This window comes from Emydura macquarii, unplaced genomic scaffold, assembly GCF_026122565.2.
Source record: "Emydura macquarii macquarii isolate MOO-44397 ecotype Brisbane River unplaced genomic scaffold, CSIRO-AGI_Emac_v2 contig_2636, whole genome shotgun sequence".
Taxonomy (NCBI): Eukaryota; Metazoa; Chordata; order Testudines; family Chelidae; genus Emydura; species Emydura macquarii.
The window spans coordinates 43283678-43308338 of NW_027132773.1; the positions used below are offsets into that span (position 1 = coordinate 43283678).

At 41.3% G+C, this 24661-nt stretch overlaps 1 protein-coding gene across 10 annotated transcripts in view; it reads right to left on the reverse strand.

Moving 5' to 3' along the window:
* Nucleotides 1-24661, reverse strand: part of CACNA2D1 (calcium voltage-gated channel auxiliary subunit alpha2delta 1) — a 623614-nt gene that overhangs the window by 510132 nt on the left and 88821 nt on the right. For all 10 annotated transcript variants that reach the window (XM_067564557.1, XM_067564550.1, XM_067564549.1 and 7 more), the window contains one exon: nt 13726-13842. In XM_067564557.1, coding sequence (XP_067420658.1) covers nt 13726-13842 — 117 coding nt within the window. The remainder of the gene's footprint in view (nt 1-13725; nt 13843-24661) is intronic.

Consider the following 24661-nt stretch of genomic DNA (forward strand, 5'->3'; position numbering starts at 1 on the left):
GTGATTTATAAGCAGGATTTTCACTGGAGGTGGGGGTGAGGATGGCAGCAGGAAAGATGGCTGAGGTACTGCAGTTCCTCCTGCTGTATCCATGGTGGAAGCCTGAACTAATGCATAATGTTTTGTGAATGTGTGAATGGAATCCAGGTAGGCACTCTGCACAGGCCAGTATCAATACTTCCCGAAATGATGCTCTAGAGGCAACTTGTGCTCTCCTGGAGTATGCTCTTTGCCTGATGGGGTAAGGGATATGTGCAAATGGGTAATACACAAGGATGAACCCAGATGTCCATTTAGAGATTCTTTGAGAGGATATAACTTGTCCTTGTGACCTTTCTGCTATAGTGAGACATAGACTAGGTGATTTTCTGGTAGGTTTGATCCACTGACCGCTCCGTCAATCCAGAGAAGTCGATCTGACTGCGGCGACTTTGCCACCGTCAGTGTAGCCATAGCCTAAGATGATCTGGGAAAGGGCAGATCCTGATAGGAGGACAGACTAATATTCTCAGGAGCTCTGGGAACCAGTTGGGTGTCCGGAGAATGACTCTGGCCCTGTCCTTACAGATCTTTCTTAAGACCTGTAATAATAGGGGAACAGGAGGAAAGGCATATCGGATTGTTTATCCAGGACAACAGGAGTGCATCACTCTGGGAGCCATAACCAATAGCTCCTCTGGAGCAGAATAAGGGAAGCTTCCTGTTTGTTTGGGATATGGAGGCCTGTGATTCCTCTGGCATTTAGGCAGGATTTGGCTGGGCTCTGATGATAGGTAGGACATCTGTGGAGGAGGTGACCTTATCCTAATACACTTGTCTCTGGTGTTTTCGCCTCAGGCTGGGGTGTAAATTCTCAGGAAGTGCAGAGTCAACCTGGGGTCTTTCAATGAGTGTAGGAACTCATCTGTTTTCTCACTGAACAAATCTGACCTATCGAAAGACAGGTAATGTATGGTGTTCTGGACCTGCCTGGGGAGGAGTGGTGAAGCCAAGACTCAGACCTTATCCTTATGCCAACACCAAAGTCTTTGGATGCAGTGTCAGCTATTTCTACTACAGCTTGCAGGTAAGTCTTTGCCACTAACATGTCCACTTCTATGAAAGTCAGAAATTGTGCTCTGTCATCACGGGGCCGGTTGTCCTTAAAGTCGGCCAGTCTGGAGTAACTGTTAAAATCATATTTCACTAACCAGGCCTGATAGTTAGTGATATGGAATTGCAGACTAGGAAAGAAAAAAAACCTCCATGATGGCCTCATTAACAAGGAATGCCACCTTGCCTGGGGCTTGTACGCTACAGAATATCTAGGAGCTGGTGTTGGGAGCACTGGACCTCCCCCAGTGGTATCTGGAGTTCACTAGCTATCCTCTGCAGTAGCTCCTGGTATGCCTATGGTCATCCAACAGAGACTGAGGATGGAGGGACGGCTTCATCCATAGATGAGGATGACATTCCTGTCAGTACCTGTGGATCCAGGTCTATGTCCTCCTCCTTGTACACAGACAGATGCAGTGGGTGCTGAGTAGGTGAGGTGCTATGATTCATGGACAGATCTAGAGCATCTCCCATAAGGGTCCCCATGGGTACCAAAAAGGCCAAAAGGAGGAACTGACTAAATGGGGGGACCTCAGGCCATTAGGTACCAGTGGTCCCTGGGGAAGTCACTGGAATGATGGCGTTCAGATTTCTCTCACTATCTATCAGGGCTCTATTAAAAGATGACAGACCATCCATGGTATCTGACTCATCCAAATTTGAGAATTGTTGTCCCTTCACTGGTGGGGGCAACTGAACCAGAGGGTGAATGTTCCAGCCCAAGTGCTGGAGAAGGGATGTTCTTGTGTCACCAAAGCAGTTTCATCTTCCAGTGTGGCAGTGTCCCTCAAGAGGACCAGGCCAGAGAGAAGACTAAGAGGAAGGGAGAAATAGATCCTCCATTGTAGCGTAAGTGTCCATATGACTGTGTTTGGGGCATTCCAACAATCAGGACCAACATTCCAATGTATCCCAAAAGGTTGTAGTCAGGCGGTCCTTTGAAGGGCAAGCCAGTACCAAGGAAGTCAGGTCAGACGCTCCTGGACAGAGTCAGCAGATGTTGGTTCTTGTTTTGCAGAGCTGAAGCCACCGATGGTACTGATGGATCCTTTTTCTTGCATGCTTTACCCTCCAGCCTGGGGGTGTTTGGTGGTCCTGGACCCATAAGGTTCACACATGACAGCTCATTTGTCTAGACAGACTCGGGGAGGATCTCTTTTTTTATGGACAGCTCTGGAGAGGGCTCTGTCCTTACAGCCATGAGTGTGCCCCCTATTCTCCTGGGAATCCTGGGAAGAAGAGTCCTGGGGCTTAGCAACTGAAGGCTCTGCTCCTAAGCTCTTGCTTGGAGGGGCACTGCTTGTCTGATGGGGCAGATATAAAAGGGGGTCCCCTGGCCCAGATCAGAGTCAGATCATAGCCTTCTCCATAGGGTGTTTCCTTAATAGAGGTCTATAAAATCATGAATGGGGTGGAGAAAGTGAATAAGGAAGTGTTATTTGCTTCTTCACACAACACAAGAACCAAGGGTCATCTAATGACATGAACAGGCTGTAGATTTAAAACAAGCAAAAGGAAGTACTTCTTCACACAATGCAGTCAATCTGTGAAACTCATTGCAATGCAGGGGATGTTGTGAAGGCCAAAACCATAACTGGGTTCAAAAAAGAATTAGATCAGTTCATGGAGGATAGGTCCATCAATGGCTATTAGTCAAGACAGCTAGGGTTGCAACCCCATGCTCCGGGTGTCCCTAGCCTCTGACTGCCGGAATCTGGGAATAGACAACAGGGAACTGATCACTCAGTGATTGCCTGTTCTGTTCATTCCCTCTGAAGCACTTGGCATTGGCCACTGTCGGAAGACAGGATACTGGGCTAGATGGACACCAGTCTCCAATCTGGCTGCTCTTATTTTCTTAACTGAAGCTCAGGAGCTTCGTGTGCTGGCGGTGAAACGAGAGACAGATTCTGCACTTTGCAACAATATGCATCTCACCCAAGCAGTAGGGACAGCATTGGCAAGCACTGCTTACAGAGAAGAAGCAAGGGCTGGAGACAGTTCCTGAACCCTGGGACTCTGGGAATAGTTCCTGATCATGGGGAGGAAGCCCCCGATACAGGGAAAAGAACTCCCTATACTACACCATGCTATAAAACTAACTATACTAATATAAAAACTGTAGCACTAATTACAAATATTTATTTACAGACTATCAAGGATAAAAGCTGGAGAAATCCATGGGCACAGGGATTCTGTCTCAGGTTATCTGGCAGTGAGAAGGAACTGGAGAGGCATCAGCCCACACTGCCTCTTATGCCCTTGGTCAAGGGAAGAACCAAGAGAACTACTATGCATGTGTGGGCCGACAGACACTGCTTGTTAGAATTTCCAGAATCAGGCACATGGCATGCATGCACACCCAGGTGTGGAATACACATAGGGACCAGCACTTGAAAAAGTAGTCAGGGTACATGAGCCAGACATAGCTGCTACAGATCTGGGTTCTCTTCCTGGCTTTGTCACAAACTCTGTGACCTGAAGCAAGAAACAACCTCCCTCTGCTTCTGTTTGTTACCTGTAAACGGAAGTAATAACAATAATACTAACCTACCCCCGTGTATTTTGAAGCTAAGTTAATTGTAAAGCACTTGGAGATCCTTAGCTTGAAGGAGATATATTTTTGATTTACCACAGCATTAAAGGCCACCTTCTCCATAATTCAGCTACTACCAACATAGAGGAAGGAAAACAGCTACAATATACTTTGAACTTTAGCAAAAACATTTTTAAACACACATTATGTGAGTGACAGCAATAAAACTAGACTATCTACAGTACAGGGCTCCAAGAATAAATCTAACAATGGCCCTAGTCACAGAGGATTGTGAGAGATCAGGCATTGCTTTCATTTTAATTATGTTAACACCACTGAAAACCAGAAAATGGCCACAGCGCTGGCATGACATGCTGGGGGGCTGATATAGTATGTGTGGAGTCTCCAGTAGTGGGACAGCTGGATTACAGTTCCAGAGCTACCAATTTGTAAATGAGGAGACTGTAGCTGTGATCCCAGGGAGTTTCCCTCTGCATTGCTGGGGGTTTGAAAATGTCCTGATACTATGATGCTCAGACCCCAAGAAAAATACTATAGTATTTTACTGCAAACACTGTAGTTAGAGCTACTAGTATAGAATGGTATAGTGCCTTTTTTTTTTTTTTTTTTTTTTTTTTAAAAAAAAGCTTGCATTATCAATAGGTAAAATTTTCAAAAACATTTAAGTGGCCAAGGCACATTTTGTCCACTATTAGTTATTTACTAAAGGCCTCATTGTGCTAGATACTGAACAGATACAGAGTAATGGGCAGTCCCTGACTTGAAGAGTTTACAATCTAAACTCACAAGAAAGACAAAGGATGAGAGAAGGGAAGAATTATCATCCCTATTTTACAACAGGGAATTAAAACAGAGATATTAAGGGATTTGCTTTAGGTCACATAGAAAGTCTCTAGCAGGGCCAGGAAATAAGCCTATATCTTCTGAACGTCTATCCAGTGCCTTAATCATTCTCTAATACAGGAAACATTGTGTTTGGTAATACCTCTTGCAATGGTCATCAGCACGGCAAGTGTGTAAGCTTGTAATGTGGGTTACCAAGACGTTTATGTACCAAAAATACTACTTTGGACACTTGAATGGCTCTTTTAAAAAATGAACAGTCCTAGCTAAATTGAGAGACAATTACTTTAGAATGAAGCAAACCTGTTGTAGGCAATATAGAATACAGAGGAGAAAATGGAGAGAAACATAAAAGCCATTCAGATAGCTGTACTTTTCTTTTTTCTCTTCTTGATACGCACACTTAACTCTCACTGTTGACACGCTTCACAACTAAATTCAGATTTTCAACCTATGTCTGGTTTATGCAAAGAGGAAATTAAAGGAGAAGCTGTGAGAGTACAAACATTTCCATTTTTTCCTCCACCCAAAAGAAAAGCAATAAATAAGTGAGCTGCCATATTAAATCTTAAGCCAAAGCAAAGGCGACAGTACCACTGGATGCTTGTGTAGTGTCTCAGACCCATAGATCTCAAAAGTACTTTACCAAAATGTCTTACTTAAACTTCACAACATCCTGGTGAGGTATTGTTAGAACCCATTTTATAGATGGGCAAAGAGAGGTTATAAAATCTGACCAAAGTTTCACTGTGGTCTACTGACTAAGAAGGTAGGTGTTTTGGATTCCATTGTAAGAGCAAACATTCCCTGAAATCATTTTAAGCTACTTGTGAACAGGGCTTAAAAACTGAAAGAAAAAAAATTAAACAAAAAATTGACAGTAATACATAAAAATGTAGCAAAAATATAAACCTCTTCTCTGTCTGGTGTCTTGCATTTTTTAATGGAGTTTGAGAGTATTTTTATCTGGGAACCTAAATGACCAAGATGTTCCCTTGGAATGTGGGTGGCAAATGGAACAAGAGGTTATTATGAAATGTACACCCTGTCACAGCTGGTTTTTGAAAAGGGTCAACTCAACTTTTTAGAAGAGTATAGAAGGAAGTTGCATTTCAGGTCTCGACTGCGCTATTAAGCCAAAAGTAAGAAATAGCCTAAGTATCCAGTCAAGTGCAGACACTTAAATTACCTGTCAAGAGCAACCTGCTTGTGAAAATGAGAGTGCATTAAATTTACAAGTAAAGATACGGGTACTTGGTTATTACAGGCCATGTTTTCAAAGAAGCATCAATCCAACCTCCATTTGTACTACAGCTGCCAAACAATTTTTAAAAATTCAATTAATTGTGAGATTAAAAAGTAGTCATGATTAATCACAGTTTTAATTGCACTGTTAAATAATAGAATACCAATTTAAATTTATTATAAACATTTTTGGATGTTTTTCTACATTTTCGAATGTATTGATTTCAATTACACAGAATACAAAATGTACAGTGTTCACTTTATTTTTATTACAAATATTTGCAGTGTAAAAAAACCCAAAAGAAATAGTATTTTCAATTCACCTCATACAAGTACTGTAGTGCATCCCTTTATTGTGAAAGTGTAACTTACAAATGTAGATTTTTTTTAATATACAACTGCACTCAAAACCAAAACAAGCTAAAACTTTAGCGCCTACAAGTCAAAGTATGAAGGGGCATATGAATGTTTAGCATATCTGGCATATAAATACCTTGCAACGCCAGCTACAACAGTGCTATATGAATGCCTGTTCTCACTTTCAGGTGACATGGTAAAGAAGAAGCAGGCAGCATTACCTCCTAGTAGCGAAATGGTGTGGCCTCCCTCCAAGCAAAAGGGAGAGGGGTCACCCTCTGTGCCTGCATGGGCAGAGTCAAGCCAGGCCTGTCCCTCCCACCGGAAGTTGAGGGGCAGGACAGGAAGTATAAAAGGCAGTGCCTCCAGCTCAGTTCAGTTGAGAGGGAGACAGCGAAGGAGACAGATGTGCCCTGCTAGCTGCAGGCCTCCGGCTCTTCTACCGAGACAGGTGGTGCCCTGACCTGGATGGAGACAGAGTCCGGAGAGGAGCTGCTGAAGCTTCCAGTGGCCTATTATCCTGACGAGGCCGATGGAGCCCCTCCCTGGATCATGGTAGGAAGTAGCCCAAGCAAACCAGACTTTAATCTGGTTTTTGCTGTGGGTGTTTGCATCAGCATGTTTTGGTGGAATCCCTGCTGACCCACTGGCCACTATTAGGGCCCTGGGCTGGGACCCAGTGGAGTAGGGTGGGACCAGGTACTCCTACACCCTCCTGCCAACCCCACCCCTGGGGTGGCAACTTTCTCATCTTAGGCCAAACAGCCTGTGTTTCCCTATAGCTCTGCCCTGTCTGACGGCTAGAGCCCCTCAACCGTTTGTTACTCCACCCTACCTGAGGGCCTGAGCCCTGTAGACTGCTTATTTGCGCTGACCAGCCTAAAGGTCAGAGCGACCTCAACTGCTTTGCTGCTTGGCCCTGCTCAGCAGGGATAAGCCTTGACACTTGATTGGCTAATTCCCCTGCCAACTGACTGTGATCCAGGTGATGTGGTGTGGCCTCCCTCCAAGTCGGAATGTGTGGGGGTGACCACCAGCACACTACATGTCTGTAAACTTGTTTGTCTTAGCGATTGGTTGAACTAGAAGTAGGACTGAGTGGACTTGTGTGAAATAAACTGAAAAATACTATATCTTTTCATTATCTTTTTGACAGTGCAAATATTTGTAATAAAAAATATAAAGTGAGCACTATACACTTTGTATTCTCCGTTGTAATTGAAATCGATATATTTGAAAATGTAGAAAAAGATCCAAAATATTTACAATAAATTTAAATTGGTATTGTTATTTAGCAGTATGATTAAAGCTACGATTAAGCACAACTTTTTTTTTTTAATCTAGTTAATTTGTATTGGCTTCCATGAGTGAGTTAGGCCAACATGTGATATTGCACAAAAATTATGTGCGCAAGAGATCACATGCGCAGAGGCTATGTTTTGATCAGTTGAACAATATAGATTGCACTTCAAAATCTTTGGGTAAAAGGTCATCACCTGCTTACATCACACTACCGCCTACACTAAATATACTCGTCAATTGCAGCACATTCCTGAAAAAAATCAGTGTTGTTGCCAATATAGAGAGAAAAAAAACAAACTTTTTTTAAACTGTTGATATTACTGGCAATTTTTAAATCACGATTAGATTATTTAAAAAAAAAAAAAAAGACAACCAAAATAATTCCTGTTTGAAGTAGTGTATGTTCTATGGCCTGGCTTACACAGAAGGTCTGATGAAATGATTATAATGGTCTCATCTGGCCTTAGAATAATTGTCAAAAAAGATAATATTGCTGTATTCAGAACATGGAAGGAAGTCTTCAATCACACAAATATTAAGGATACTATAAATGCCCTTTTTTCACATTTTATCCTGTTACAACAAGAAAAGGCTTTTAACTGGCTGCATGGTTAAGCAGGTATCCATTCAGAGGTAGTATTAAAATAACCATGCTTAATCTCAGAGGCCTTATTTTTCAGCTGAGTTAAGCTAACTCAATAGAACACCCTCAACGTTTGAGTAGGTGGCTTAATACTAGAGCCGAGCAACGAATGGAATTTGTCCCATGAGAAATTCCGATACTTTAGCATTCCCAAATCACAAAAAAGAATTGAAAAATCAAAATTTTTTGGAATTTTTCAACCTTCAAAATATTTTTCATTTGGAAATGTCAAAGCATTTCATTTTGAGTCAGTTCAACATTAAACTACATCTGCCTATGTTGTTCAGGTGATTTATGCCCCATTCTCCCCTATGGGTCAGCTCCCTGGCTGGATGACATCTCCCATGATCTCCCAGTCAGACAGAAGACCACATTGCAGCATGAGAGACGTCAACTGGCCAGGGATCCCAGCCAATGGAGGAGAATGTGGGCATTGGACATCTGCAATACTATGCCAGATCGGGTAACATGGAGCTGTAGTTTAATGTTGTTTTGCCTTGAAACCAAGTGGAAAATCAAAAAATTTTCTGCAAAATTGAAGACGCTTTCCTACAAAAAATTCCAATTTTGCAAAAACTGCATGTTTCATCCAAAATTGTTTTGACAGAAAATTCCAGACCAGCTCTATTTAATATTATTGAGCTAATCATGTTGTAGCCATCTATCTTAAAGGTATTGAACTGTGCCTATAAGGGCATTAAACGGACTTTTGAAGAATTACCTCAATCAGATTAGTTTAATTTATTTGAAAACCACAGCTTTATTTGCCCACATAGACATGGCCAGATGGACTCATGCATCTCAAATCTCTCTCATTTTGAAGAATATCATTCATTTCAGTTCTGAGAATATTTGAATTCTATACAAAAATGGTGCCCCCAAACTTCTATGGAAGAAAAATTATTTCCAGTAGAAATAAAGAATCCTGGCACCAGAAAGAAAAAGATCTAGTGATACTACAAGAAGAAACTCCACAGCATTTTCTGCACAATTCTAATATTTGTGTGCCTCATTTGGAATTTTGTGACACTGTGTTCCATATTTGGGCTTTGGCAGATTATGAGGTGTGGACAGTCTTACTTTTTGGGATTAGCAAATATATCAACCTAACTAAAAGGAAAGATGATGATTAATCAAACATAATATGTCTTCTTGCTGAAAGAGTACTTGCTATCTTCATCCATTTTTTCCCCACAATAAACTCTCCATATAAATGTAATTCTATTTTCTTAATATATGCAGACCAGAAATAGAATAATGAATCCTCTCTGAGTTCCCCCCAGAGCTTGATGGAATGACACTTTCATATATCATGTACAAAATCAGATAATATTGTTCAAAAATCATCATATAGGTTACCGATGCTTAGCACAGGGTGCATTACAACACTGCAGATTTTGTTACAGAAGCATTCATTTTCATTTATCGGGACCCCTGCAACTTGAGGGAAACCAGTATATTATTGGGAAAAAGTGACTACCAATGTTTGCTTATTATAACCTTGCCCCAGTTTTGTTTCTGAACCATGCCTAGGGAACATCGTTTACCAGTGGAGTCCCTTGGCTATGCCAGTACGTGAACAATGAGACCGCTGATGTCATTCACTGGTATCTCCCTCAGGAGATCCTGAAATACTGGAAGCCGTATCGTTTTCTTGCATCATATTCGCTCTTAATTAACACTTTGAGACACTTTAGTCTCAATGGTAAAAAACCCACAGTAGTGATTAGTAACAGCTATGCCTGACTCCATTCCTGCTCTCAGAGCCAAAGTTGATGCCGTAGATATAAACATATCTAGATTTCAGATCAACTTTGTGCAGCACAGATGATCTGTTTACGAAATCAGTAAGGCATATGGGGAAGTTACTGCAAGACAGAAATATGCCTGGGAAGTGAAGAAGAACTGCTAGTAGAAGGTAACAGGTTAAGATTCAGAAGATAACAAGGGAGTAGCACAAGTGTATAAAAATGACCTGGAGTAGGGCATAACCCAGAAGTCACCACGTGCACTGGTGAGGACAAAAGCAGGAAGCTGGTGAACTGAAAAAGCAATGCGAAGTAACTCAACCATTTAGGTTTATGGAAAGATAAATGAAATAGGTAATTTTTAATGTAAGGTAATGGCACAGGAGACCCTAAATGAACAGACTAATCTCAGACTCATAATTAACAGAGAACAAAGGCCAGCAATAAGACTGAAGTTGGTAACAGTATTTCCAAATCTCATTATACTTTTGAGAGTCTTGGCGTATTTATGAAAGACCCAGCTCTTGGAGTCTTGTGAATACATGGGAATCTCAGCTTTCATTTAAAAAACATTTCTCGCCCACATGGCTGTGGGGAAAAGCTTAAAAGTTTGACTTGAATGTACCCTAAAGGATCGGAACCAGAAAATGAATAAAAAGAACCACAATTTTTCTTTTTTTTTTTTTTTTTTTTAATCTCATGATTATTAAGCCAATCTCATGATTTTGGAATACCTGATTCATGATTTTGAATACTTGGCAATAGTGTGGTAATATATACCAAACCTATCTGTAAAACATTTGTCAGTAGTTACAAAAAGAAAAAAAGTCTTTTGGAGACTAAATCCACCCTAGACTATTCCCATATAACATTTCACAGCTGCATCAGAGAGGAAATTATGATTTTTGAAGGATTTATAGGTATTTAATATAATGGCACACAATATTCTGAAAGGAACTGACTAGGATTTAAACAACCAGTACATACGTACGTACGTACGTGCGCACACACGCACTTTATAGGAATAGAGGTAAACACTTAAATACTGGGAGTGTGCAGAAGTCCAACACAATGCTTTGCCAACTGGAGCAGATGAATATGCAATTGTGGTAGGCTGGATGAGGGCTATATATATATATATATATCGAATGTACGCTCATCCAAGGAGGGTCTGATGCATCTGTTGTATTTGCTTAATTAATATTTGTAAATCACAGAGATCCTCAGATAATTAAACACACCTCAAAGGCCAGCTACAAATGGTAATTTGAGATTTTCCAGCACCAAAAAGAGGGAGCATTAGGATCTAAGAGACTGAGCAAAATTCACATCTGTGCAGAGGGTTTAAGTCAGTGACTCTCAACCTTTCCAGACCTTTCTCAACCTTTCAGGAGTCTGATTTGTCTTGTGTACTCCCTAGTTTCACCACACTTAAAAACTACTTGCTTCCAAAATCAGACATAAAAATAGGAAAGCATCACAGCACACTATTACTGAAAAATGGTTTACTTTCTCATTTTTACCATATTATAAAATAAATCAATTGGAATATAAATATTGTACCTACATTTCCGTGTATAGTATATAGTGCAGTATAAAGTCATTGTCTGTATGAAGTTTTAGTTTGTACTGACTTCACTGGTGCTTTTTATGTAGCCTGTTGTAAAACTAGGCAAATGTCAAGATGAGTTGATGTATCCCCGGAAGACCTCTGTATACCTCCAGGGGTACGCATACCCCTGGTTGAGAACCACTAGTTTAAGTGATGCCTATAACCGATTCTGGCCTTCTGTGCAGACGTGAATTTCACTCTTCGTAGATAAAGTGGCAAGGTGAGTACAGATGTCAGGAGTCTGATCCTCTGAGGTTTCAACAGGAGTTTCTCATATGCATCAGGAGATTACAGCCCCACTGGCATAAACAATGAGCCCTGTACTAGATACACATCATTTGTGGCATTACCAACCCTAAGCACCGAAAAATTATGAATCAGGCCCCCAAAAGATCATGACACTGGCTAAAAAATCATGGAGTATTTTAAAAGAATAATTTGGTACTTCTTTCTATTTGCCTTCTTGGTTTTGAGCCTTTAGAATGAATTCACTTGACTTTTCAAGATTTTCTGAGCAATAATGAGGGCTAGAAACTTATTGTTTAAAATGAAAACTAAGATCCTCACATTCTTTTGATTTCAGCAGCTGAGATTTTAAGAAAAACAATAAAGTTTGTGAGATTAACAATCAAATTGCAAAAACTGGCAACACTGCCTTAGGTGTACAATGGTTTGAATTACTGGAGTGGGGAAATAGATGTTTTCAAGTGTCTAAAAAGTAGTCATCAATATAACACCTTACTCCACAATACATCTTCCATGCAATATTCATGTGCTAATGTGAACACTAAGCCAGGCTCAGAACATGCAGTGACACACTGTAGGTGAACAGCATGGTATCCATTTTACACTTGGGTAAACTGAGGCACAGAGAGGTTAAATGACTGTGCTTTAAAGATATAGCTCTGCATTAAGGATGGGGAAAGAGAAGGGATCTGGAATACGAATCAGGAACTCCTCCTGGAGAAGCACAATAAGCAATGGCAAATCCACAACCCTTTAAATGGGTACAGGACGTGGTGACTTTATCCCCGACCACTATACTGGCAGATGCAAGTTCATGGCTTCCCTCAGCATCTGTAAGAAGGCTAGTACTGAAGGCTAACATGGAGCAATGGTTTCACTCCTCAGCTACCCGGCTAGCATTTGACCAAGGTACAACTGGAGTGCGATGATGCCTGCTTGTGCCCTCTCCCCCCCCCCCCCACTCCTAAATGGGCAACCACAATCTGGCTGTAAGTGACTTGTCCCATGCTACACAAAGAGTCAGTGTGAAGACATACATTGAACTCAAGTGACCCATCTCCCAGTCTATTGTTCAATCCCTTCGATCCCTCTTCAAGGCATTCTTGTGTCTATATCTAACACCATGAAAAGCATGTGAGCGAACACTTGGAGTGCTCCATGCAAGTCTGGTCAGCGTCTTTTAGGAAGGGCATTGTTGAGACTGAAAACCACAGCAGCAGAAGGTTACTCTGAAATGAATCAGGGTTTTGTGGGTATGAATTATTAGATGCAGTTAGCCAGACTTCAGCTATTTAGAGGACTGGACAGAAAAGTATCACTGCCAATGAGCAGTTTGAAATAGCAATGACTTGTAATTCGAAACATAAGGGATCATAACAGAGGACAGACTTATAAAAATTTCAAGATGAATTTCGTTTACACTGAAGGTGGTTGAAATATGGAGTAAAATGGTGAGTCAGCAATAGAACAAACACACAGTGAAATGAATCTGCTTCAGCAGACATACGGACACATTTTTGGAAGAGGAGAATAAGGTGCTACCATCATGAAAGACTTGGGGATTAAAAAGATAGAGATAAAAACTGATGGATTCACTTAGAGATACATCCTGTATAACCCAACTTTCACAGGGTGTCTGTCACAAACACATGATAATGTACAAATTAGAAAAATAGGAAAAAAAAGTTACATTAGAGGATCCTGTATTCATTCAATTTTTCAAGATTACTAATGATTGTACAGTACTATCATCTTCATGTCATGAACATTCATGTGCATCACTCATAGGAATATTTCTCAACCTATTTATCTTTTGATTTGCCATTTGGCTTGGGTTCCTAATATGTCAATCATTATAATAAGCGTGTGCCCTATGCCAACTAACTAATGAGTTGATTTTCTATCACAAAGTCACAAGCCATCATTCTGCATGTCACATCTTGTACCCATCAGGCTGACATTGCCCCTAAGTTTATAGACAGCAAAAACAACAGTAGTAAAAACAAGCTTCAGTAAAACATGCAGACGCAAAAAGAATGAGAAATAAGTATAGGACAGAGATCCAATTAGTACTCACCACCAGGGCTTTAGATCTGTTACTCAGTAGTTTTTCAATATCTCTGGCTGCAATTTCCACCAACTGACGTGCATTGTTGACTTCCACCGTATACAAATTGTCATATTTCTTATAAATCTGCAGGAGAAAAGAAAAAAGGAAATAATTCGGAACTACAGCATGGGCCTGTTTGTTTACATTGTAATAAGAGCAGAGTGGCCTAGTGGATTGAATGCAGGACTAGTGGATTGAATACAGGATTATGAACCAGTAACTCTTCAGTTAATATCCACTTCTCAAATAAACTATGTTGATTTGGGCAAGCCACTGCCCTGTGCTTGAAAATTGTGTCCCTGCTGATTTAGGGGGTTATGTGGGCATAATGAAGGACTGAATTTATTATCATTATTGTTAATATTAATATTCAGCAGTCATACAAGGCCATGATGATATTACTACTAATTATTTGCATTGTAATAAAGCCTAAAGGATCAAAGATCAAAGCCACACTCTGCTAGTCACTGTACACACACACACACACACACACACACACACACACACACACACACACACACACTGAACAGACAGTCCCCACCCCAGAGAGCTTTAGATTTCTGTGTTTCACCTTCCCATATCTATAAAGGCGATTGTATTTACCTCTCTACTACCCATCTTGCAATGAAGAATTAGTGCCTCTATTAGTCTTTGGTGATCTAGAGCACTATGGGATCAATTCTGCAAGGAGCTGAGCAGATCAAAGTCAGTGGGATTTAACAGTCTTCAGCATCCTCCAGCAATGCTCTGCTTCATTCAGGACTGAGCCTTAAAAATGATGGCCCAAATTTTCAAAAGTGATTCTGGGCTCCTCTGGTTTTTTATACTTGACCTGAAACCGTGAAGGGGCCTGATTTTCACAAAGTGCTGAGCATCCCCTGGCTGAAATTCAAGCTGCTACAATGTGCCTGAAGTTGAAGCCAGAAACTGCTGATGTGTATTGTCTTCCTAAAAGATTAAGAGCCAGATACTCAGCATGAATCAAGGTAGCACTGCTGAAGTAAACATAGTTATGCTGATTTACACCTCCTGATGAGCTAGTCCCTTATTTATGTTTATTTTAATAAGGTTCATCCAGGGGTTTGTTTGCTTTTACACCCCTTCTTCCTACACAACTTCATTGTTTTTTTTGTTTTGTTTTTGTTTTTGTTTTGTTTTTTTTTGGGGGGGGGGGGGGGGAGTCTAACAACAATCTGGGGGAGGGGGCGAAGGGAGTGTGTGTACCTTATGGCTACATGGTGAGTGGGGAAACTAATTTATGCAACCAACTGATGGCTTGAGGTTACACAAGTGCTTTGCCTCTCAAACACTGCAGGTTATGCTGGGGCTGGTGGATTTTGATCATTCCCAGCTCTGATGCCATTCTGATGAAACCAGTCATGTTCGATAAGTCTTGTCAGTCCTGTCACTCACATGAATTGCCATTAGTTTCAATCTGTGTTGATTTCCAGAACACTGGATTATACAATTCTTTTTCCAAACAATCAAAACCCTTTTCTCCCTAGAAATTGATTTAAAAAAAAAAAAGTTTTAATTCTTGCTCTAGGAAAGATATACCCCAAATCATAGAATCAGAGTTGGAAGGGACCTCAGGAGGTCATCTAGTCCAACCCCCTGCTCAAAGCAGGACTAACCAGGACTAACCTCAGCTAAATAATCCCAGCCAAAGCCGCAGTTTAAAAACCTCCAAAGATGGAGATTCCACCACCTCCCTAGGTAACCCATTCCAGTGCTTCACCACCCTCCTAGTGAAAAACTTTTTCCTAATGTCCAACCTAGACCTTCCCCACTGCAACTTGAGACCGTTGCTCCTTGTTCTGTCAGATGCTTGTGGAAAATCCACACTTGATGCCTATGATCACATCAGATCTCATAAGCAAATGCAAGTCCACTGTGCTGCAAAAAGCTGAGTAGTTATTCAGTCACAGATGCATCTTGCTCAGTTGATACTCAGCCAATGCCCCAGTAAGATGCAAGGGGAGCACTCTAAAGATCTCACGACACATTTTGCAAGTCCCAGTATCTTGGTCAAATTCCAGTATGGCTAATTATCTCATGCCTTCCTAAAGCACCCACTGCAGGTTCAAAACCAAAATTAGACATCACAGATAAGATTGTAGATGCTTTGCTGTGTGACTATTAGAGACCGTTATTTTAAGGAGCTCAGTTCTTACTTAGGCATCTAAACGGCCTGATTTTCAAAACTACTCATCACCCAGCAGTGACAGCTATAGCCAATCTGGTGATGGTCTTCTGAAAATCTGGGCCTGTTTCTGTAATGAGAACATTCATATTTACATTAGCTAGGTTAACAAAACCATAGAAGGGATATGAAACTTCATGCTTCAGGGCATAAACCAACAATTAATTGATAGGGGTCAGATAGAATAGATTAAAGAATATATTTAGATAAGTTAGATTCATTCAAGTTGGCAGGGTCTGATAAAATTCACACTAGGGTACTTAAATAACTAGCTGAAGCACTAGCATTAGCAATTATCTTCGAGGTCCCAGAGGATTGGAGAAGGGCAAACATAGTACTTATCTGTAAAAAGGGGAACAAAGAGGACCCAGAGAATTATAAACCAGTCAGCCTAACTTCTATACCTGGTAAGATACCGGAACAAATTATTAAACAGTCAGTTTGTAAGCCCCTAGAGCAATGGTTCCCAACCCGTGGCCCGCGGAGTCTTTCAAAGTGGCCCGCTGCTTCCTCCCATTGGCTGCAGAATGGAACTGCTGCCTAAGGACTCAGGTTACAAGAACAGTGCAGGCTCCTTGCTGCACCCAAGGGAATGGGAGATCAGCACTCCCCTCCCCCTGTCTGTAGCAGGGAGCACAGCAAAACACTCTGCCTGGGTCCACAGGCGCTGGGGTCCCTGCTAGAGCCAGAGGGAGGGGAGCACTGATCTCCGTTCCCCGTGGCTGAAGAAGAGTCACTGCCTAGGGACCGGGTGGAGCGCACGGGGATACAGGATGTGTGTGGTTTCCCTGCTGCAGCCAGGGGGACGGGACATCAGCAAGGAGTTGAGAGTATGTTTATAAAATTTGGGAGGACATGAAACTCGGAGGAGTTGCAAGCACTTTGGAGGACAATATTAGAATTCAATAAATTGATCAGTTGGACAATTGGACCAATCATCAAGTTGAAATTCAGTAAAGACAAGTGCAAAGTACTGTACACGGGAAGGAAAAAACAAAACACAAAAATAGAATCATAGAAGATTAGGGTTGGAAGGGACCAACTAGTCCAACCCCCTGCACAAAGCAGGGCCAACCCAACTAAATCATCCCAGATAGGGCTTTGTCAGTCAAGTCGCACCTTAAAAATCTCTAAGGATGGAGATTCCACCACCTTCCTGGGTAACCCATTCCAGTGCTCCACCACCCTCCTAGTGAAAAGCTTTTTCCTAAGATCCAACCTAGACCTCCCCCACTGCAACTTGAGACCATTGCTCCTAGTCCTTTCATCTATTACTGAGAACAGCCTAGCTCCATCTTCCCTGGAATCCCCTTTCAGGTAGTTAAGGCTGCTATCAAATCCCTCCTCATTCTCCTCTTCTGCAGACTAAACAAGCCCAGTTCCCTCAGCCTCTCCTCATAAGTCACGTATTCCAGCCCCCAATCATTTGTTTTGCCCTCCACTGAACTCTCAATTTGTCCACATCCTTTCTTTAGTGGAGAGCCCAAAACTGGACACAATACTCCAGATGTGGCCTCACCAGTGCCGAATAGAAGGGAATAATCACTTCCCTCAATCTGCTGGCAATGCTCCTACTAATGCAGCCCAATGTGCCGTTAGCCTTCTTGGCAACAAGGGCACACTGTTGACTCATATCCAGCTTCTTGTTCACTGTAACCCCCAGGTCCTTTTCTGCAGAACTGCTGCCAAGCCAGTTGGTCCCCAGTCCGTAGCACTGCATGGGATTCTTCTGTCCTAAGTGCAGAACTCTTCCCTTATCCTTGTTGAACCTCATCAGATTTTTTTCTAGCCCAATCCTCCAGTTTGTTTAGGTCCTTCTGTATCCTATCCCTACCTTCCAGGGTATCTACCACTCCCCCTAGCTTAGTGTCATCTGCAAACTTGCTGAGGGTGCAATCAACCCCATCCTCCAAATCATTAATGAAGATGTTGAACAAAACCAGCCCCAGCACTGACTCCTGGGGCACTCCTCTTATTACTGGCTGTCAACTAGACATCAAGCCATTGAGCACTACCTGTTGAGCCCGATGATCTAGCCAGCTTTCCATCCATCTTATAGTCTATTTATCTAAGCTACACTTCTTTAAACTTGCTGATAAGAATACGGAGAGAGACGGTATCAAAAGCTTTGCGAAAGTCAAGGTATATCATATCCACCATTTTCCCCACATCCATAGAGCCAGTCATCTCACCATAAAAGGCAATCAGGTTGGTCAGGCATGACATGCCCTTGGTGAATCCATGCGGACTGTTCCTGATCACCTTCCTCTCTTCCAATTGCCTCAAAATGGATTCCTTGTGGACCCAATTTCCTTCAAGATTTTTCCAGAGACTGAGGTGAGACTAACTGGTCTGTAGTTCCCTGAATTCTCCTTCCCTTTTTTAAAGATGGGCAATAATTTGCCTTTTGCCAATCATCCGGGACCACCCCCAATCACCACGAGTTTTCAAAGATAATGGTGAGTTTTCAAAGATCATACAAAAAGGCTAGACATTCATGCTGCAGGAAAAGATCTAGGGGTTCTAGTGGATCACAAATTGAATATGGGCCAACAATGTGATGTAGTTGAAAAAAGGCTATTATTCTGAGATGTCTTAACTGGAGTGTCATACGAAAGACACTGAGGTACTGGGCACTCAGCTGAAGTACTGTGTCTAGTTTTGAACAACACACTTTAAGAAAGGTGTGAACAAACTAGAAAGAGTCCAGAGGACAGCAACATAAATGAAAAAAAGGTTTATAAAATGTGACCTATGAGGAAAAGTTTAAAAAACCCTAGGCATGTTTAGTCTTAAGAGAAGACTGTGGGGTGGAGGGGAGCGGATAACGATCTTCAAATATGTTAAGGACTTTTATAAAGAGGGCAGAGATCAATTGTTCTCCATGTCATCTGAATTTAGGACAAAAAGTAATAGGCTTGATGTGCAACAAATGAGATTTAGGTTAGATATTAGGGAAAACTTAACTAGAAGGATAGTTAAGTACTGGAATAAGTTACCATGGAGGTTTGTGAAATCCTCAGCACTGAAGATTTAAGTACAGGTTGGAAAAACACCTGTCAGGAATGGTCTAGGTTTACCTGGTCCAGCCTCTGAGTAAGGGGGCTGGACTAGATGACCTTTCCAGCCATACATTTCTATGATTCTGTGTGTTTTTTCCCCATAATTGACCACTACAGAGTTTCTTGTACATTACTCTGTTGTGTCTGGTGCTGGCCATTGTCGGAGACAGGATACTAAAATAAATACTAGTCTATCCAGTCTGGTAATATGTTAATTTCAACATTTATAGCCATGTAATCATCACATCCAAGAACCGGGTATATTTGGGAGATGGGACACAAGAACTGTTTCACAGGACTACCAAAAAGACCAAACTTGAGCTCTATTTTGTAATCGGAAGAGGTTTGGTTCATTGAGTTAAAGTTCAGAGAAATATCTGAAGCTTGAGGAGTTATTCAAACTGTATCAAACCTACCAACATCTCCTATCACTAGTCAATACCCACTTTAAACACTTAAAATATAACCTCTGCAATCTTAGTGTTACTCATATACCTAGAGCCACAGTTTTGAAGCCAAATGCAGTACCCTTTGTACTAATGTCAGGGAGAGCCATTATGGATTATAGATTGTTCTGGTTTGATAACTCTGCAAGAAACATGATTAAAAGAGCAAGGAGATGCCAGGAGATGTTGCAAAGAAATTAGACCAATTGGAAATTTTGTGAAGAGAACAACTTTTCATTAATTTGAAAGTTTTCATTGCAATTTTTGCTTCTAAAAATTTCCAGTTTTTCATTTTACCCTCTGCCTTTCCCCCCACCTTTCTTCTTTTGAGGGAGGCAAAGAAAAAAAAAACAAACAAACAAACAAAACTTTTTTGATTTTTGGGTTTCGGGGGGGGGGGGGGGGGGGGGGGGGGGGGGGGGGGGGGGGGGCGGGTAAGGAAATTGTGCAAAAATTTCAAATTTGCCCCCCCCCCAAAAAAGCCTATTTTTGATTACAAGAAATATTTAATTCCAAGAATTTGAATCAGCTTTGTCCTATTAAAATAAATCACCACCAAAGATACTTCAAACAAATAAATAAATGCAAAACCTCAATCTGCACTTATGGGACTGTGGATGATGTGTGCAGGTAGTGAGGTTTTGATGTAATAAGTGCTGGGGGTGAAAAGGGAAATGAAAATGTTTCCCTCACTCACCACTTAAGTGTCCTAACACTGAGTGTAACATCGCAGAATCCTAAGAGAGTGCTCATGTGGTGATACGGTGCTGTTACATCAGCCTGCAAAGAGCATGATGTTGCCCACAGAGCAAAGCACTGCACTAGAACCTCAGTGGATCTTCTAGCCTTTCAATACACTGCAATATTTAAAGACCTTTTACAGGTGGGGATTTGTGGAAAGTTGCAGATAACTGAATAGCAGTTTAGCCAGAATGATGGGTGCCACTTTCAGGAAGAAGGAAATATTTTCATTTTCCTTTCCCAGCTCCTACTCCAAGAATAATCCACATGATTACAGCGGAGATCCAACAATACCAAATTGGAATCTTTTCCCCAGGTCAGTGAAAAGTCCTCATTGTGGGCACTGTGAGTCCTGCAGATGAGGGACTCACTCTACTGCTGTGTTCACAGTATTTCCAGAGACATTGCCTCTTCTCAGGGATTTAAAGATGTGCTGTTGCCAGATGACTTAAATTGGAAACTGGTACTGAAGTATAACCATTGCGAGGATGTTGTACTATATCACAGAGCACAGTAGTGTTCCTTCTCCCTCTTCATCTCACTTTGTCCTATTCCCAGGGCACAAAGTACCAAAATTACTCCTCCCTTACCCGCCACTAACTCCAGTGGGAGATATACCCCCAGTATTTATTGGATATATGCCTGTTCCAGTTTTTCAGAGTGCTCGTAAATGTTAACACACTTCCTGATCTTCCTTAAATGTGAGGCCTCTCTAAACTAGCAAGCCAGGAATAACGGAGGAAAGAGTCACTAATTATTTAAGAGTTGCTTGCATAATTTATTTGTTTGTTTGCTACCCTTTTCCTTGAATTTAGTTTTGGCACTGCAGCAAATTAGAGCAGCAAAGGGAGGTTTCATTATCTGCCATGCAGTGACAAACTTTTCATTCTCCAAGCCTTCCCACTAGCAGTCAAACACAATTGGCAAAAGCTCATCTCTAATAGTCATAAAGGTCCTTATCAGCTAAGGTGTGTTTATTCACCTTTCAAACGCAATTTGGCTATCCTTGGGACTTGTTCTAAAGAGCTGATTTGACTACATTGTATAATATTACTTTGACCAAGTGAATGCAAGTTTTGGTTAGCTTTTACATCTAATTTCATTTTCAGTATTTAATCACTAGTGTTTTACTAAAAGCTCTTCAAATTAACAGTAAAATACACCATTTTTTTAACAGAACAAAATCTTATTGCATGGCTAAATGAAATCTGTAAGGTCGCAGCAAGAAAAATACACTAATTTCTCTCTGAAATCAATAGTTGTGTACTTTTCTCCTTCAGGAGAAAATGTGTTAAAATTGTTTTCTAAATGCTGGATATTTATTCAGAGATAATGAACCGTAGTTTTAAAAAACCCCAACACATCAGCATGAAACCACACAAGAACGATAATCTAATGTACTGAAGATTAGAAAAACTACCAATTCCCCTACAAAACGTACCTCTCTCCACTCTGTTTTCAAAGGCAGATTTACAAATCTCTTACAAAAAAGACGTTCTCTGCGCTTGCTCTAGGGTTGCTAAGGAAAATTAAACATTTTTGTATGAATCGAGAGAGAATGAAAGATTCACACTCCTTATATGGCTCTTATTATATTGTGTCTTACATATGGAGAATGCTATAAACACTGAAATTCCATTGAAATGGACTTATAATATATTATACCACCCAGAAAAGTTGGCTCCCCACACAAGTTTCCGAAAGCACCGAATGTGCTTTCCTTTCAATGGCCAGCATCCTCTGCATTGTTTGAATAGATTGTCCAGAAACACATAATAAAGGACCACTGAGTCGTTCCAAACTACAGTTGAATTCCTCTGAATGTTTTCGCAGGACAGCCAAATGGTTTATTCTGTTTTGCGACTACTTCTATTTGTCTCTGTGTACCTTGTGTAATGCAAGTTTTCCAAATTTAAGAAACACAGGGCCATTTGCTTAGGAAGGATGGCACTGCGGTAATGGCACTGGACCGAGACTTGGGAGATGTGAGCTCTATTTGCAGATCTGCCACTGGACTTCCTGCATGAATTTGGGCAAGTCACGTGGAGCCAGATTTTCAAAAGAGTTCAAGTGTTAAGTACCCACAACTGATCTCTTTATATCTCCACCAGCTCTTCGTAAAATAGGGAATATACTACTCATGTACATCAACAGGATGTTGTGAAGATATCTATTGATGTTTGAGAGACGCTCAGATACTGCAGCGATGGAGGACACATGAGTACCCAGATACTTATCTCACTCCAGTCTTGCACTGGTGCAACATTAGTGGCAACGATTATTGGATTATTATGGATTTATACCTGGGAAGGATTATACTGCTGCTGAATATATTGTTCAAAATTACTGTCCCCTGCCTATCATGCTAACTAATATTGTCACATTGCTTACTTGTACTCTCCTGTCTGTATCTGTTGTCTCTTGTCTGATGCGGTCAGGGATCATGGAAACCTAGTCAACAGGCCTCTTAAGAGCCAGGCAGTCCCTACCTGCCACCCAGCAACCTATTAGAATAGCAGCTGAATCTAACAGACAGCTCTTGTCCTGGAATCTGATTGGAGGAACCTTGGGGCTGGGGGTCCTGACCAGTCCCCAGCAGGGCCCCCACATGGGGGAGGAAAAGGGTACATTTTACCAGGACCCAGAGGCCCTGGGGGGCCCAACCCAGGCTGCAACCCCATTACCATGAGGGAAAAAAAAATGTCATGGCTTATGAGATTGTATGTATGGGATGAGGGATTGTGTGGGAGGGTGCCCATGTTACAAGTTTGTACTGGGCCTGAAAAAATTATGCGTGGGCCCTGGTCCCCAGCCACTATTTAACCCAAACACAGGAACAGAAAATTGTCCTTGCAATTGGGTTCTCCTTGCTCAGGGCTGCTTCCATTGCAATATCTGCTCCTACATCCTGTTGCTGATCTCCTGGTAACCTACTCCTACCTGACTTCTGCTCCAACCCACTGCCCACATCCTGGTCATGACAGATACTTAGACTATACATTCTTTGGGACAGGGAGTGTCTTTTTGTATACACTATGTGGTCCAGGTAAAGGACTAGGACTCCTTGGTGCTATTGTGATACAAATAATAAAAAGAATAAGAATCAGAGTACAACACAATTCCTGCTACTGATATGAAGACCAAAGAAAAGGGTAATTCCCATCTTTAATGGACTATTATGAATATAAAAGTCATGTTAAGATAAAATGCCTTAGCTGGGTTCCTATCACTACTTTAGAATATTAAAAATTAAAATATAGCTATGTGGCATCACCGTTTATGTGACTTCTTGAAATTAAGTTTATTTCACCTTGGACCAAATTGTACACAATCAGTTCAATTTGGGCCATTTCATGAAATGGCACAATGTGTTTGTGCATATGTGAGGGAAGGGATGTGGGTGATCTGGGTTTGAGTCCCTGCTCCACCACAAGCTTCCTGTGTGACCTTGGACAAGTAATTTAGTCTCTCAGCACCTTAGGTCCCTCATCTGTAAAACAGGGACAACAGCACTTTCCTACTTTTCTGGGAGGATTAATACATTAAAGAGCAGAGCTGCCCTGCAGGAGGCTACCTGAGTGGCTACCCCACCTGACTGGTGGGAGGAGTCAGCAGACTGGCTCCTAAGCCAATAGCAGTTCAGCAATTGCTGTGATAGCAGCTGCCTCTGCCTTGAACCCAGCCATGTTCCTGCCTTCCTCAATCCTGGGAACATGGCTCTAACCCTCAGATCCGATTTCTGACTTCGGCTTTACCCCTTGGCTCTAGATTCTGACCCTGATTCCTGCTTCAACCACTGAGTACAACTGCCCACATGTCAGTCACTGCCAGTGAGACTCTCAGGTACTATGGTAATGGGGCCACGTAAGTATGGAAAGTTTCCAGAATTTTCTGTTTAATTCATAAAATAGTTAATGCATATTGGGTTTGTTAAATCTCTCAAAATAAAGAGGTACAAAATCCTGCGGCCAATGAAGGTAATAAGAAATTTTGTCATTGATTTCAGAAGGAACAGGAAGAGTCCGAGAATAGACATTCACCCCAACTGATTCTAGAGTGTCCCCTTACTATTATTTCATATTTGCCATTATACTGCATACTTTCCTTGAATTTAGTTTGTAGGTAGTTCCAAGCACTAAAGTAAATAATTCCTGTCCTCTTACTGCTTCAGAAATTTGTTATGGGCAATAAGAATACTTTCTAAGTCCATGGCCTGAGGCTTTTTCTTATTACTACTTAACTCGTTCGCAACTAACTGATTAGAGAGCATAAACTGTAAACTGTAGCCACAAACCCTCATCATATTTTTTAATGTTCATGCCAGAAAAATCAGAGATTCTATTGAACATGGCTCATTTTTTGTATCAGATGTAAAGTCTAAATAAAATTAGAGTAGTTTCCGAGCAATCCACAGATGTATTTGTTCTTGAAATTCTTATAACCACCACCAC